Below are 15,112 nucleotides of genomic sequence, written 5' to 3' on the forward strand. Positions count from 1 at the left end.
AAATGGTGGGGGGGGGGGGGGGGGGGGGAGGAGAAGAAGGAGGGAAATGGGATCGGGAAGGGGGGATTGGGAGGGACTGGGAGGAGGAGGAAGGAGGGAAATGGGTTAGGGGGTATCTTAATTTTAATCTTTATTATTATTGTCACAAGTAGGCTTACAATAACACTGCAACGAAGTTACTGTGAAAGGCCCCTAGTCCCCACACTCCAGCGCCTGCTGGGATACACTGAGGGAGAATTCAGAATATACAATTCACCTAACAAGTACATATTTCGGGACTTGTGGGAGAAAACCGGAGCACCCGGAGGAAATCCACACAGACACGGGAGAGAATGTGCAGACTCTGCACAGGTAGTCACCCAAGCGGAATCGAACCTGGCTCCCTGGCTCTGAGAAGCAACAGTGCTACCCACTGTGCTACCATGACACCCATATTGGGAGGGAAGGAGGGAAATGGGTGCGGGGTTGGATTGGTGGGGGGGGAGGGTTGGGGGGGGGGGGGAAGGAGGGAAACAGGGTGCAGGGGTTTGATGGGAATTGAGTTGACATGCACAGCCTTGCCCTATGAGAATCTGGAAACGTTGAGGGCCTCCCTTGTCCTCTGGGCATGTCAGACCCTTGCCGCCACCTGTCCTCAATCCTCAGGCTCTTCTTTGGGCATGTCCACCAAACCCTCCTGGTCTGCCTCCTCCTCCTTCGATGAGGCTGCTTGTCCCTCCTCCTCCCCTCCAACATGTCGTCTTGCTGCTGTGCCAGTTTGTGGCGGGCACAGCAGACCACCACAAAGCAGGAGACCCTCTGGGGGTGTATTGCCGGGCACCACTAGAATGGTCCAGGCATTGGAACCGCATTTTCAGGAGTCCTATGCATTGCTCCTAGTATCCCTACAGTGCAGGAGGCTACACAGCCCTTTGAGTATTCACTGACCCCCCGAAAGAGCACCCCAGCCTAATCCCCACCTAACCTTTAGATACTAAGGGGCAATTTAGAATGGCCAATCTACCTAACCTGCACATCTTTGGACTGTGGGAGGAAACTGGAGCACCCAGAGGAAACCCACGCAGACACGGGGAGAACATAAAGACAGACAGATAGTCGCCTGAGGTCAGAATCGAACCCAGGTCCCTGGCGTCATGAGGCAGCAGTGCTAACCATTGTTCCACGTGCCGCCTGGCCTCCTTCCATTGGGTCTCCTCCTCAGTCTCAGGTCTCTGCACCGGCGTCACAGCCATGACCTCAGCAGGTATTCCTTCTACCCCAATACACAACCCGCCATTGTGAGGTTCTCCTCGTAGATACCAGGGATCTCCTGAGTGTCCGAGAGTGAAGCTGTCAGGCATGGACCCTGGGTAGCGGGTATGCACATGTATGATACGGAGGCCGTGGTCGCACACAATCTGAACATTCAGGGAGTGGAACCCCTTCCTGTTAATTAGAGCATTCCCTGATGCCCTGGTGCTTGCATGGCGATCGCCCCCTGGACCTGGGGCATCCCGCTGATGGCAGCAAATCCTGCAGCCCGGGCATCTTGGTGGGCCTGGTCATGCTGGAAGGTGGCATAGTTGGATGCCCGAGCATACAGAGCATCTTACTGGATGCACCTTTGGGCTTTAGATTGTGAAAGGCCACACAGGTACTTGCCCGAGCCCTTGAATGACCCGATGGTACAAGAGTTGATGGCTGCGGTGACCTTCATGGCCACCGGGAACAGATGTCCTCCTCCTCCACGGGTGCCAAGTCCACGGTACTGGTGCCACACTGTCTTGCTGCTGAGATGCAGTCTTCTGCGGCACATGGTGTCCGTCAGCACATTGAACGACCAAGAAGCCTGTACACCTTGGGCCATCGCTGGCCTCCCCTTCTGCGTCCCTGTTCAGCCTAATAGGCGACTGGGTCTTCAGGGTGTGCTGCACCCCCTACACTGCCATCTGCCCGCCTTGACTGCCACAAGCACAGCAAAGGCAGCCTCCGGGGACCCAAACTAGCAAACATTGTTATTTCTGTAAGAATTTGGAGGAGACCAACAATCAATTAGGGCTTCCATCCCGGGACCCTCAAATCCCCCAAGCCTCCCACCCTTACACGTTCCTGCTTCTGGCAGAGTGGCATCCACCGAGCCAGTGTGTTGGAAAACCTCGCTCTGCACACTCACCCCAGCCCCATCAGGAGCCCCGAGATCCCAGACTTCTACCGGGCACATTAGGGAGGCCGTGCTCAGGTGCCCTCCTCTGATCCACACACTTACCCTTTGGTAATGAGAAATCCACAATGCTGAAGCCCTGTTTTTTTGTGTTTTATTGGTGGCTGCCATCCCTATGGTGGTGTGCTCCTGAAGTTCAAGCAGTGTTTAGGCACCAAAGTTTCCTTGACATGCTACGCACTAATCATCCTTTGAGATATGGCATGTGTGCCCTCGAAGAGGTACTTGAGAGTTGAGAATAATTTGTTTATTAAACGGTCAACAGTAACAAAGATTTGAAATCAACTACATAACATTCCACATGTCACACTGACAATTGAACAAGGAAACGTCACTGTTCCATATTGGTACCGATACAAAACTATATCAGCTCATTTTCACAAAAGAAGTCGAACACACAGTAGCACCCCTCGCAGGTTCCTCAACAGAACCAGAGGATAAACCTGAAAATATATTATCGCATCCAGACCTTTGTCATAGAAATCATCTGTCCATCAATACGTGACTTGCCCCATGTATCAGTGACTTTCTCTGTCCAGGAGCCTCAGCCGTGCTGGCCCTCGCACACGGCCCAATCTCACCGGAACCAAATCTAGACATCCAAATATTCCACTGGCATGCTCACAGTCAAAGAGGGTGAAATTGACTTTCTGGATAGAAGTGGTTGGTTGGGTAGATGGAGGGCGCGATTCACCGCTCCCGCGTCGGTTGGGAGAATCCCCTGGCGCGCCATTTTTCCCCGCGACGCTGGTCCGACGCCCTCCCGTGATTCACCCAAGCGGCATGAACGGCCCCGTCGAGTTCTGCGCGGTGCAGGCCGGTGAATCGCCCGGGACACCAAAATGGCGATTCTCCGCTACACCCGCTAATCTCCGGCCCGGATGGGCCGAGCGGCCTGCCCAAAACGACGGCTTCCCGCCGGCGCCATCCACACCTGGTCGCTGCTGGCGGGAACAGCGCGGGAACGCTGGGGGGGCAGCCTGTGGGGGGGGGGGGGGGGGGCGAGGGGGGTTCTTTCACCGGGGTAGGACTCAAAGGGGGTCTGGCCCGTGATCGGTGCCCACCGATCGGCGGGCCGGCCTCTCTGAAGAAGGACCTCCTTTCCTCCGCACCACACAAGATCCATCCGACATCTTCTTGCGGGGCGGCCTCGGGGAGGACGGCAACCACGCATGCGCGGGTTGGCGCCGGCTATCGCCGGCCAACCCGCGTCATTTAAGCAGCGCCGCTTTTACGCGGCGCCAATGCCCGGCGCGCGCTGCTGACGCTGCTTTTGCGACACGCCACCCGAGTTTCTCGCGGCCCCGATCCTAGCCCATTTTTGGGCCCTGAATCGGTCGAGATCGGGGCTGTTTCGCGCCGTCGTGAACCTCGACAGCGTTCACGACGGCGTGGGCACTTAATCGTGGGAGCAGAGAATCGCGCCCATTGTATCGGTGGTTGCCTCTGTTATGGGGCTCCGCAATATTTTAAGATAGCTTGATTGAAGGCCTCACGGAACTTGCCATTGGGAGCGGGCTGGGTGAATTGCAAACTGGTTTGTGTCCAGAACAAATCTCTATTTTGGCATTTCCCGCTATTCACCCTCCATTCCCTGACCCATGCCAGGCGCAGCGCGGTGGTTAACTCCCGGCAGAATCTCAACCTGTATGATGCTCTGGTAAATGATTTAATTGGACGGTGTGGATGGTCTGGTGATCAGGCACCCAGGAAACAATCAAGCACTGCAGTCAGTGGACGAACAACCACAAGGCAGATCCTTAATGGAGATTGGCATCAAGAAAGATTGTGGAAACTTGGGTGCTTCAAACTTAAATGGTGGAAAATGAAAAATGATCTTGTTCAAGTATAATCATACCAAATTTGGTAGAAATGGTGGATACAGAATATTACTTCAACTGATGTATAGGGGGGGAACAAAGGGAGACAACAGCAAATTATTCAAACGCTAATTTGGGACTGAATCACATAAAGGAAATTGTCTCTGGGTGATGATGTAGAGGCAACAAAAACCCTAGAATTGTTTAAGAAGTTTGGATAACAATTTAAGGGGCGGCATGATGGCACAGTGGTTAGCACTGCTGTCCCACAGCGCCAGGGATCCGGGTTTGATTCCGATCTTGGGTGACTGTGTGGAGTTTGCACATTCTCCCCGGGTCTGCGTGGGTTTCCTCCGGGTGCTCCAAAGATGTGCAGGTTAGGTGAATTGGCCATGCTAAACTGTCCATTCGGGTGAGGTGCAGGAATAGAGTGGGGAATCTGGCATAGGTAGAGTGGTCTATCGAAGGGTCGGTCCAGATTCAATGGGCCGAATGGCCTCCTTCTGCACTGTAGTAATTCTATGAATTGGGGGAATTGTAGGTCTTTCTGGATTGAAAAATTAAATGGACTGAATTGCTTCCTGATTGGTTTTCGTGTTTATCTGACACCGAGTGGCAGAACAACAAGGTCTGGTGAATAGGCAATCAGTCATCAGGATAAACAAGTGTAGCGCATCAGAGCAGGAAAAAGGTCCCATAAATAATGTCATCTCTCAGATGGAATTAAAAGTCCAATGGTGACCACAAAGCTATTGTTGATTGTTGTAAAAACTCATCTGGTTCAATAATCCGCCGTCCTTACCTGGTCCGGCCTACACGTAACTCCAGACCCACAGCAATTTGGTTGATTCTTACATGCCCTCTGAAATGGCCGAGCAAACCACTCACATCAAGGGCAATTAGGGGTTGGCAATATATGCTGACCCAGCCAGCGATGCCCACATCCCCATAACAAATAAAAAAAACTAGCTCCTTAATTTTCAAAGTGATTCATTTTGATTGAGTGATCAAATTTAAACGATTTGTTGATTGACTACAAATACATAACTATTATTTGAAGTGGAGATGCCGGCGTTGGACTGGGGTGAGCACAGTAAGAAGTCTTACAACACCAGGTTAAAGTCCAACAGGTTTGTTTCGATGTCACTAGCTTTCGGAGCGCTGCTCCTTCCTCAGGTGAATGAAGAGGTATGTTCCAGAAACAGATATATAGACAGATTCAAAGATGCCAGACAATGCTTGGAATGTGAGCATTAGCAGGTGATTAAATCTTTACAGATCCAGAGATGGGGTAACCCCAGGTTAAAGAGGTGTGATTATTTGAAAATAACTTCATCAGATGTGTGTGTAAAGAGCAACACCGCCATCTTGTGGTTCAGAGAATGAAAATCACCTTTGAACACAGCTTTAATGCTAAATTTTCAACTTGATGCCCTGGAAATGGACAGTTTCTACAACAGCAACTGATGTGCAAAGTATAGATTAATATCCAAGTGACATGTTGAACATTGTGCCCCACTGTTGCAAAGTCAAAATTACATGAAAAGGTCTTTATCACCACATCAGCTTCTGCAGAACAGCAAACAAGGAAATAAGGGAATTGGGCAATTAGTTTTCTTGCAGACTGTAGAAAACATAGACAACAATTTAACGTGAATAAACTGATCAAATGTTTCCTCCTTTAAAAGGAGAATGACCTGCCCCAATACAAACCGTCAATGATGTAACCATTTTATTTTTTACAGGTTTAACCATAAATTAATTTTTGTTTCCAAATGATGGACTATAATTTGCTGTGGCTGGCAACTAGTGGTGTTTGCTGTTAGCAGATTTGCCATTGCTACATCGGAAATAGGAGCAGGAGTGGGTCATTCATCCCCTCGAGCATGCTTCACCATTCAACCAAACCATGGCTGATCTTCTACCTCGATGTCATTTACTCGCAAGTCCACATATCGCTTGATGTCATTTCAATCGAGAAATCTATCAGACTCAGTTTTGAACATACTCAATGACTGAACCTCCACAGCCCTCCGGGAGGTGGAGAATTCCAAATATTCACCACCTTCCGGGTGAAGATATTCCCCCTCATCTCAATCTTACGTGGCCTGCCACTTATTTTGAGATTGTGTCCCCTGGTTCTAGAATGAGGCAAATGACAATAAGGCCAATCTTACAGCACATGGAACTTAGGGATCCCAATACACATACTGACCAATGAAGGTAAGCTTGCAGTAGACAGTATTCGAGAACCCACTGACTAATTTCTCAACTACTATGTCAAGGAAAGGGAACACATTAAACTGCTCCACATCAAAGGTGAATTTGAGTGCAAGATGAAGGCCATTAAGTATGTGAGGAAATTATTACATGCAGTCGTGGGTTCAAATAGTCAGTGGAATTCTCTGTCAGTGGGATCCTCCGCTCCTCCGACAGCACGCCCGCGGGTTTCCCGACGGCATGGGTGGCCACAATGGGAAATCCCATTAGCCCGCTGCCATAATGGAGGATCCGGCCCAGTAAATGTATCAGGCGCGATCTACCAGTTGCGTTGTGCCTGAAAGACAGCACCGTGCGGCCGGTATATACCGGGAGATCTTCCGGGATCTATCCGGCTCGGAACGCCTCACAATCTCATGAGATGTTGCGATCTGAATCCTGTGTGCCAAGGTGCCAGGCTGGCATTTTACCCAAGCTGAGGATGGGGCCTGGGGGTGCACTGCCCGCGTGTGGTGGGTGTGTGTGGTTGGGGGGGGGGGGGTCAAAAACGCCCTCATGGGTGATCTAAATTTGTTTACTAACCTCCTTCATGGGATTTTATCAAAATCCTTCTGAAAAGCCAAGTATGCTACATACACTGGTTCCCCCTTTCCTACTCTGCCAGTTACATACTACAATTATTTTCAAAGTATCCAGTTATCAGGGGCGGGATTCTACCTGGCGTGATGGAGTGGCGGGAACCACTCCGGCGTCGGGCCGCCCCAAAGGTGCGGAAGTCTCCGCACCTTTAGGGGCCAAGCCCTCACCTTGAGGGGCTAGGCCCGCGCCGGAGTGATTTCCGCCCCGCCGGCTGGCGGGAAAGGCCTTTGGCGCCACGCCAGTCAGCGCCGAAAGGTCTTCGCCGGGCGACGTGGTTCCGCGCATGCGCAGGGGAGGGGGTCTCTTCCGCCTCTGCCATAGTGAAGACCATGGCGAAGGCGGAAGAAAAAGAGTGCCCCCAAAGCACAGGCTCGCCCGCGGATCGGTGGACCCCGATCGCGGGCCAGGCCACCGTGATTTAATACAATCATTAACTTCTTTTGTTAGCCACGGTTGGATCACTTTGCTGCCTGTTGGGTTTTTGCGCCTCAAATGAATGTATATATGCTGTAAACCATGTATTAATCATTTAAGTGCCATTGTCTATCTACTTTCATACCTTTTATTGTAGTTTCTCAATCGATTACAGCCAATTTGCCCCCATACTTTCATAATTTCCTTTGTTCAGATTTAAGACCCTAGTTTTGGATGTATAATTCTATCATAATATGGCTCTTCCCTAAAGGCTCCTTTACAAAGAGAGTATTAATCGGCCCTTTCAAATTGCATAATAGCGGATCTAAAATAGTCCATACTTCAGTTGATTTCTTAACGTATGGTTCTAGAAAACCATTTGTATACACTCCAGGAATTTGTATTCATAGAATCATAGAATTTACAGTGCAGAAGGAGGCCATACGGCCCATCGAGTCTGCACTGGCTCTTGGAAAGAGCACCCTACTTAAGCCCACGCCTTCACCCTGTAACTCAGTAACCCCACCTAACCTTTTGGACACTAAGGGCAATTTAGCATGGCCAATCCACCTAACCCGCACATCGTTGGACTGTGGGAGGAAACCGGAGCACCCGGAGAAAACCCACGCAGACACGGGGATAAGTGCAAGCTCCACACAGTCATCTGAGGCCGGATTTGAACAGGGTCCCTGGAGCTGTGAGGCAGCAGTGCTAACCACTGCGCTACCGTGCCACCCACAGCATTAGTGCCAATTAGGTTTATCCAAGTCTTTATGCAAATTAAAGTTCGTTGTGATTACTATATCACCTCTCTCATTTATGTACTGGTCGCATTCTTTATTAGCAGTGCAACCCCACATCCTTTTCCTTCTTGCCTATCCTTCCTAAATCTCAAGTACCCTTGAATACTCAGTTCCTGCTCTTGTTCACCCTGCATCAACATTTCCGTATTGGCAATTAGAACATATCCATTTACTTCTATTTGTGCCTTCAATTCATCTACCTCATTGTGAGTGCCGCATGTGTTCAGATAGACTACCTTTAATTTAGCCTTTTTAACAATTTCCTGTATTTTAACCCAATATGACACCAGTCTTTTATTCTGCTGTTACCAATTTTGTTTCTTATTTTCTTCTTCCCATTACCAGCTTTATTTCTCTCTTATCTGAATTCTCTCTCGGGTTCCTATCTCCCGGCTAAGCTAGTTTAATCCCCCCTCAACAGCACTAGTGAATCTCTCTGCAAAGATACTGGTCCCAGCCTTGCTAAGGTGTAACCCATCCTTCTTGTACAGGCCCCAAATATCCCAGAATTGGTCCAATGCATCAGAAATCTAAAGCCGTCCTTCCTGCACTATCCCTCCAGCCACGCATTCATTTGCTTTATCCGATTTCTGTGCTCACTCGCACGTGACAGTAGTTTAGAATTTTAGATATTTTTTGGGTGGTAAATTGCTGGAAGTGCGAGCTAACGATGTCCAGGCAAGAGAAACAGAGTATGTGGGAGCTCAGTGAATACGGTAATCAATTGTAAAACTCATTAACCAATCAGATTGAAAGATTGTGAAATTAACATGCCAGGACTGAGAAGAAAGTGTAAATTAGAGAGGGTGAATTCAATGACACCTTTGATAGAGAGAGAGAGAAAAAAATAACACACAGAAAGGAATTTTTTTAAATGTGACCTTTTTAAAGTCTCCAACAACAATCAAAACTTGTAAGAATGAACTCAACACTTTCTTGAGGCCAAAGAGGTTGTTTCCCGCTTATTTCACTTCCTATACCTGATAACACAAAGAATTCAATACTCCAACTTCCACTTCCTAGTTCAGACTTTAACTTAATCATGAACTATTCTTGAGTCTAATTGTTTAAGGAGCTACAGTTGCTTGTCCTATTCACATAGGTCCTAGATGACCTGCAAAAGGTGATGTGCTTTATGACTTTCTGATTTACATTACCAGTGCAAAACCCCGTAACAAGATCATGGGGAAGTACAAGTGTCAAGAATGGCAAGCTCCGAAAGCCATTAAACCTACAGGATTAATATCTCCAGCTTCTGCACAGGTGGATGTAAAGACAGCAGCTTCACATAACTCTGATGCATAAATACAATGTTTAAAAATTCACTCATAGGTGGGCATCGCTGGCTAGGCCAACATTTATTGCCCATCCCTACACTTTGAATCAACAAAAATCCTACCTTTGAAGGCAGCAGGAACGGCACTCGAAACAAATGCAGACCTTGTCGGAAGTGGCACTAACAGCAAGAAAACAAAAATCATTCCTTATTTTTTAAATAATTACGAGACAAGTATATTTTATGCAAATTATCCTTGTGTTCGCTAATTCTACTAAAGAATTCAGTTTACTTAATTCCAACTACAGCTTCCAAAATAGGCTGCGAGTAATATTACAAAGAGTCTGCAATATAATGTAATTTCTAACCCACTTGTACATATTCCATATATTAAAGTATTTTAGAAATGTGCATGGTGTAGTATTTAGAATATTAGCCCAGATTTTCTGGTCAGCTTCAGGTAGAGCAGCAGATGCTGACTGCAGTTCAATCTGTCGATTTGCTACTTTACTCTGAAGCCTTTTTACCTTCTGATGCTGGCTCGTGCAGGGATACAGGGATGGACAGTGTTGAGAGCCAAGTTGTCAAGCATAATTCCAGGGCAGCCACACCCTTTTCTCTCATCATGAACTGAAGACTTGGGGCTAGATTCTCTGATTCTGCGGCTATGTTTGCAGGATCCGTCTGGTCTTACAACCAGGAAGTCGGCGCTGGCTTGGTGAGGGTCTAGCAGCTTTGCCGCGTAATGCCAGCGGCTTTACCTGCCAATATAGCCGCAGAATGGCCGGGTCCATGGCCGCGCCATACAGCATGGCACCGGCCGCACGCAGACGTAGCCTGCCAGGTGGTGCCCCTCTGTAACCCCACTCGCCACCCTGGACCATCCCCAATCAGCCCCCCCAGGCCCTGACGAAGCCCCCCCTGCCAGTGGAACAGCTCCCCCCACCCCCCCTCCCCCACCCCCCGGACTGTGTCGGCGCTGGACACAGTCTACAGCCGCCACGCGAGGACCCCAAACATTGTGAGGACACGCACCCCTTGACGTCGGGAACTTGGGCCATCGGGGACGGAGCATCGGGGCAGGGCCTCAGGTGACGTCCTGAGGCCATCCAGACGGCACGTGGCGTACTCCCCGAGTACGCCGTTTTTGAGGGGGTGGAGCATCGGAAAAACGGCGCCACCCCCGATTCCAGCGTAAAGGTGGATTCTCCGGCCGATCAGCGAACGCGATTTCGGCGATCGGAGAATCCAGCCCCAGATCTTCCTTGATAATTGACTCAGTGTTTTAAATGTTGCTGTTAATCTTTGAAACGGCACAGCCTCAGCCCTTGACAGAGCTAACTACTCCCCCACCCTCCACCCCCAACAAGGCACCCCCCCATTCTTTCAGCCCCTGACAGTGTTAACTCTTCCCTCTCACCTCAACCCCCCTCTACCACTCCTCAACAGTGTTCACACATCCCTCACCCTACGACAGTGTGGACTTCCTCCCTCACCCCCAAAGCCCCAACAATGTTCATCTCCCCTCACCCCAGGAAAATGGGGTGGGAATTGTCACAGATGGTGGGTGGGGAAGAGTATAAACACCTGCGAGCAGTGGAATGGAATGGGTTAATATTGCTAAGAGGTGGATGGAAATCGCTGGGATGGGGGTGAACACTGTTGGGGGAGGCAGGGAATAAACACTGCCTTGAGGAAAGGGTGGACATTGCCAGACTGGAAGGGACAGTGCAGTAGACACTGTCAATTGAATGGTGAACATTGCTGGGAGGGGGGTGTGAACACTGCCAGACTTGGGGTCGGAACAATGGGGGGGGGGGGGGGGGGGGGCAAGACAGTGAATGTTGCACATGGTGGGGTGGGGTCAGCATTTCCAGGATGGGGATAGGGCCGGTTAACACTGCCGGTGGGGGAGGAGTTGAACATTGCTGGCAGGATAGGGGATAAACATTAGCAGGCTGGGAGCGGGGAGGAGGGTGAATACTGTCAGTAGGGTGTGCACATTGCTGGGAGGAGGGGGAAATCGGTGGAATCAGAAACAATCCAGGTTGGGTTAAACCAGTAATCGGATGTTTAAACATCCCACATACATCACGGATCTGCACACGCCGGAAACTCCTTAGGGTCCCAACACAAATCAACAACATCAGTTGAATCAGAGTCATCTCCCCATTTTCAAAGATTTGGGCTATTATTTCTAATTTTTAATATTCAAAATGCATTCACCTGCATGAATATTCTGACCCATTTTCTCTCGCATTTCATATGTGAGAAGCTCAACACTAACAGTGCTCTTGAAACGATTGTTGGGTGATGGTTATTCATTTAATGCTACAAATATATCTCTATTTCAAACTTTATTAATTCATAGAATCATGGAATTTACAGTGCAGAAGAAGACCATTCGGCCCATCGAGTCTGCACCAGCCCTTGGAAAGAGCACCCTACCTAAGCCCATACCTCCACCCTATCCCGGTAACCCAGTAACCCTACCCAACCATTTTGGAAACTAAGGGTAATTTAGCATGGCCAATCCACCTAACCTGCACATCTTCGGACTGTGGGAGGAATCCGGAGCACCTGGAGGAAACCCACACAGACACGGGAAGGACGTGTAGATTCCGCACAGACAGTGACCCAAGCCGGGAATCGACCCTGGGACCCTGGAGCTGTGAAGAAACTGTGCTAACCACTATGCTACACTTGTATCGGGCTTTGGGAAACCTTGAGGTTATGAAAGACATTATGGGTTGAATTTTCATTGCCGGCAGGAAATACAGAAGTTGGGACCATTTCCAGGTCCCGAAGATGGAGTCAGCAGCTAATTAACATCTGTGGGGGCGGGAACAGAAATGATTCATCTTAAGTGTGAGTCCGATTTCAACTCACCAGGGCTGCCATTACCCGTATTGAGATTGCACATTGAAGAATAAGAAATTAGTTTAATTTCTCACTTTTAGGAGAGTTCGAGGCCTGGAGACTGGGGCAAGGCAACCCCTCGATCCCCATACTCAAACCTGGAGGTGATGCTGGGTATTGTGCAGGAGGGGAAGGGGCTCTTCCCAGGGGATGGCAGGAGGGGGCTAACCATACAATCCAAGCGTGAAAGGCTGGGCATCACTCCCAATCACAGCTGCGGAATTGTGGTCAGAAGAAGATGGATCTAATGCAGGATAAGGTTCAATAGTTTGGTGTGCTCTGACAAGGTGAGTTACCCACAACCCTCAGGACGTGTATTCACCTTCCAACAAACACGTAAGTGTCTCACGATACATGCTGCTACCTAAACTGTCATGATATTCAAACACACACATCATGATAGACACACCAACAGACAAATCAGAACACACAACACCACAACCAATGACAGAAAGATATAAAAGCACAGACACGACCCCCGGTGGTCAGTATTAGCTGCAGAGGAGGACCAGGACACATCTGCTACCAAACACACTCAGGGAGACAGCACGTGCAGAGTATCCAGAACGAACTGTATTATAAGAGTTAAAATAAAATAGAGTTGTACCACATACAACTGTGTTGGCTCATCTGTGCACCAGAGCACCCAACACCACATGGTACAGGAGTGGATCGATACCTGCCGGCATACCTCAGTGTACAGAGACAACCAGCAGTGCCCAGGCAAAATGATAGAGCTCCCGGTTCCGCAGCCGCTCCAGTGCCACGGCGACCTCCGCGAAAACTGGCGGCGATTCAGGCAATGGTTTGAATTGTTCCTGGTGGCAGCTGAACTCCAAGACCTGGATGATAGCGAAAAAATTGAATTTCTCCTCACCATCGCCGGTGCAAGGGCAAGAGAAATATTCACAAGGTTCAGGTTCTTCAGGAGGCAGCAAAGGTACGATTACCAGGCAGTCCTGGACAAATTCTCCAAGTACTGTGAAGAAAACGCAATCCAATCGGCAAGTAAAGGTAAGAAAAGCTGCAGTACTCACCTCGTGGCTGGGATCCCGGAGCCCGAATTCCCAGAGGCCGAAATCCCGGGCCTGAGAGAGGGCTGGGTCGAGGTCGGTGGCCATCTTGCTAAAGGTATCACGCTAGCACAGTTGCGCGAGCATTGCGCAGAACCGGAAGTATCGTTTGCGCATGCGCGAGATGCTGCGCATGCGCAGTCAAGAAAACGGCCATCGGTAAAGGAACAGCGATTTGAGCATGCGCAGTCGCTTCCTACGTGCTACATACCGAGCGTCAGGATGTCAGAGGCCCCAGACTGCACCAATTTAAAGGGGAAACGTCCCAAATCCAATTTAAAAGGGAAACGTCCCAAATCAAAAAAACAAAAATCTGTTAAAGCTGTAAAACAACCTTCCCTCACCTGGAATGACAGCACAGTGCCGCAAATTGACCCAGGAGATGAATTTGACCTCCAAAGAACCCTCCGACAAGCAGTTACCTACGCACAAGCCGATGATTCCGACCTCGAATACTTCGATGACGATCTTTACAGTGTTTCCGGACCTCGCGAGCCCAATGATAGCTCCGTGGTCCTATACGACTATGACTCGGACGAACCTTTCGTGTTGCACATTGGCGGCCCCCACATTGAATCCGACGCAGATGCGGATTCATTTTTCGGATTTGAGGATCTTCAATCCAGCAGATATGACGTTCCAACTTATCAGTACCGGATGATGCTGCAGCCTGACATTAACAGACAGGGAGCGGTGCAAGCACACGGAGAGCGCCCTGCTGCCACACAGAGCGTGGTCCACGTCCCGCTCAACGTTCCCGACTCTATGAAAGAAGACATGCAAGACTCCAGAGCGCAGTCCTCGCATGAACCAGAAGTGACTCCAGTGTCACAAGCCTCCACAGCAAGCTCGTGGACAGACTCCACAATTGCAGAAATGCAAGACTCCAGAGCGCAGTCCTTGCACGGACAAGAAGTGACTCCAGTGTCACAAGCCTCCACAGAGAGCTCGTGGACAGCCTCCACGATAGAAGCAACGCAAGACTCCAGAGCGCAGTCCTTGCACGAACAAGAAGTGACTCCAGTGTCACAAGCCTCCACAGAGAGCTCGTGGACAGCCTCCACGATAAAAGCAACGCAAGACTCCAATGTGCAGTCCTTGCAGGAACAAGACCATGAGGGTCTAGCAACCTCTCCTGACCAACCAGCGGCAGATGATGCAAGTCTGCCATGCTCACGTGAACAGCAAGAAGGCTATAACAGCCTACCATGCTCCACTACACAGCAGCATGACCATGAATGTCTCTCATGCTACAATGAAGGGCACAGCGCTGATGACTGTTCAAGCCCAACTGAAGACAAGCCAAAGGAATTGCCTCGTCCAAGCCCGAAGAAAAAAGGTTTATGCGCTGACCTTCAGGATCATTATAGCCGAACAGAGATTAATAATGCTGCACGGCCACAGAAGGATGCTGAGGATTTGCTAAAGAAATTTATTGAATGTTTAACTTGCAAGGAGCAGACTGAGAATTGCCAGTGTTTTAGTACGGATCGAAAAAATGGACAAGACATTGATCCTCAGGTAATGGAAATAACACAACCTGAATCATATCTACAGCAGGGACAAATGTCTCCCTTCAACACAACGCCGCAAAATCCCAACTTCGGAGACCAGCAGTTAGTCAGTAATGACTCTTCAAACCTTGAGGGGAACATGAATTGCATTGAACCTATACACACTCCACTGATAAATGAGCAGAACATTGGAGCAAGAATCCTGAGGACACCGACATCGAGTAGCCAGATAAC

General features: G+C 49.4%; 1 protein-coding gene across 4 annotated transcripts in view; it reads right to left on the bottom strand.

Annotated features, from left to right (window-relative positions):
* Positions 1–15,112, bottom strand: part of LOC140428420 (collagen alpha-1(XIV) chain-like) — a 295,003-nt gene that overhangs the window by 116,803 nt on the left and 163,088 nt on the right. For all 4 annotated transcript variants that reach the window (XM_072514848.1, XM_072514846.1, XM_072514847.1 and 1 more), the window contains exon 25: positions 9,496–9,552. In XM_072514848.1, coding sequence (XP_072370949.1) covers positions 9,496–9,552 — 57 coding nt within the window. The remainder of the gene's footprint in view (positions 1–9,495; positions 9,553–15,112) is intronic.

This window comes from Scyliorhinus torazame, chromosome 8, assembly GCF_047496885.1.
Source record: "Scyliorhinus torazame isolate Kashiwa2021f chromosome 8, sScyTor2.1, whole genome shotgun sequence".
Classification (NCBI taxonomy): Eukaryota; Metazoa; Chordata; class Chondrichthyes; order Carcharhiniformes; family Scyliorhinidae; genus Scyliorhinus; species Scyliorhinus torazame.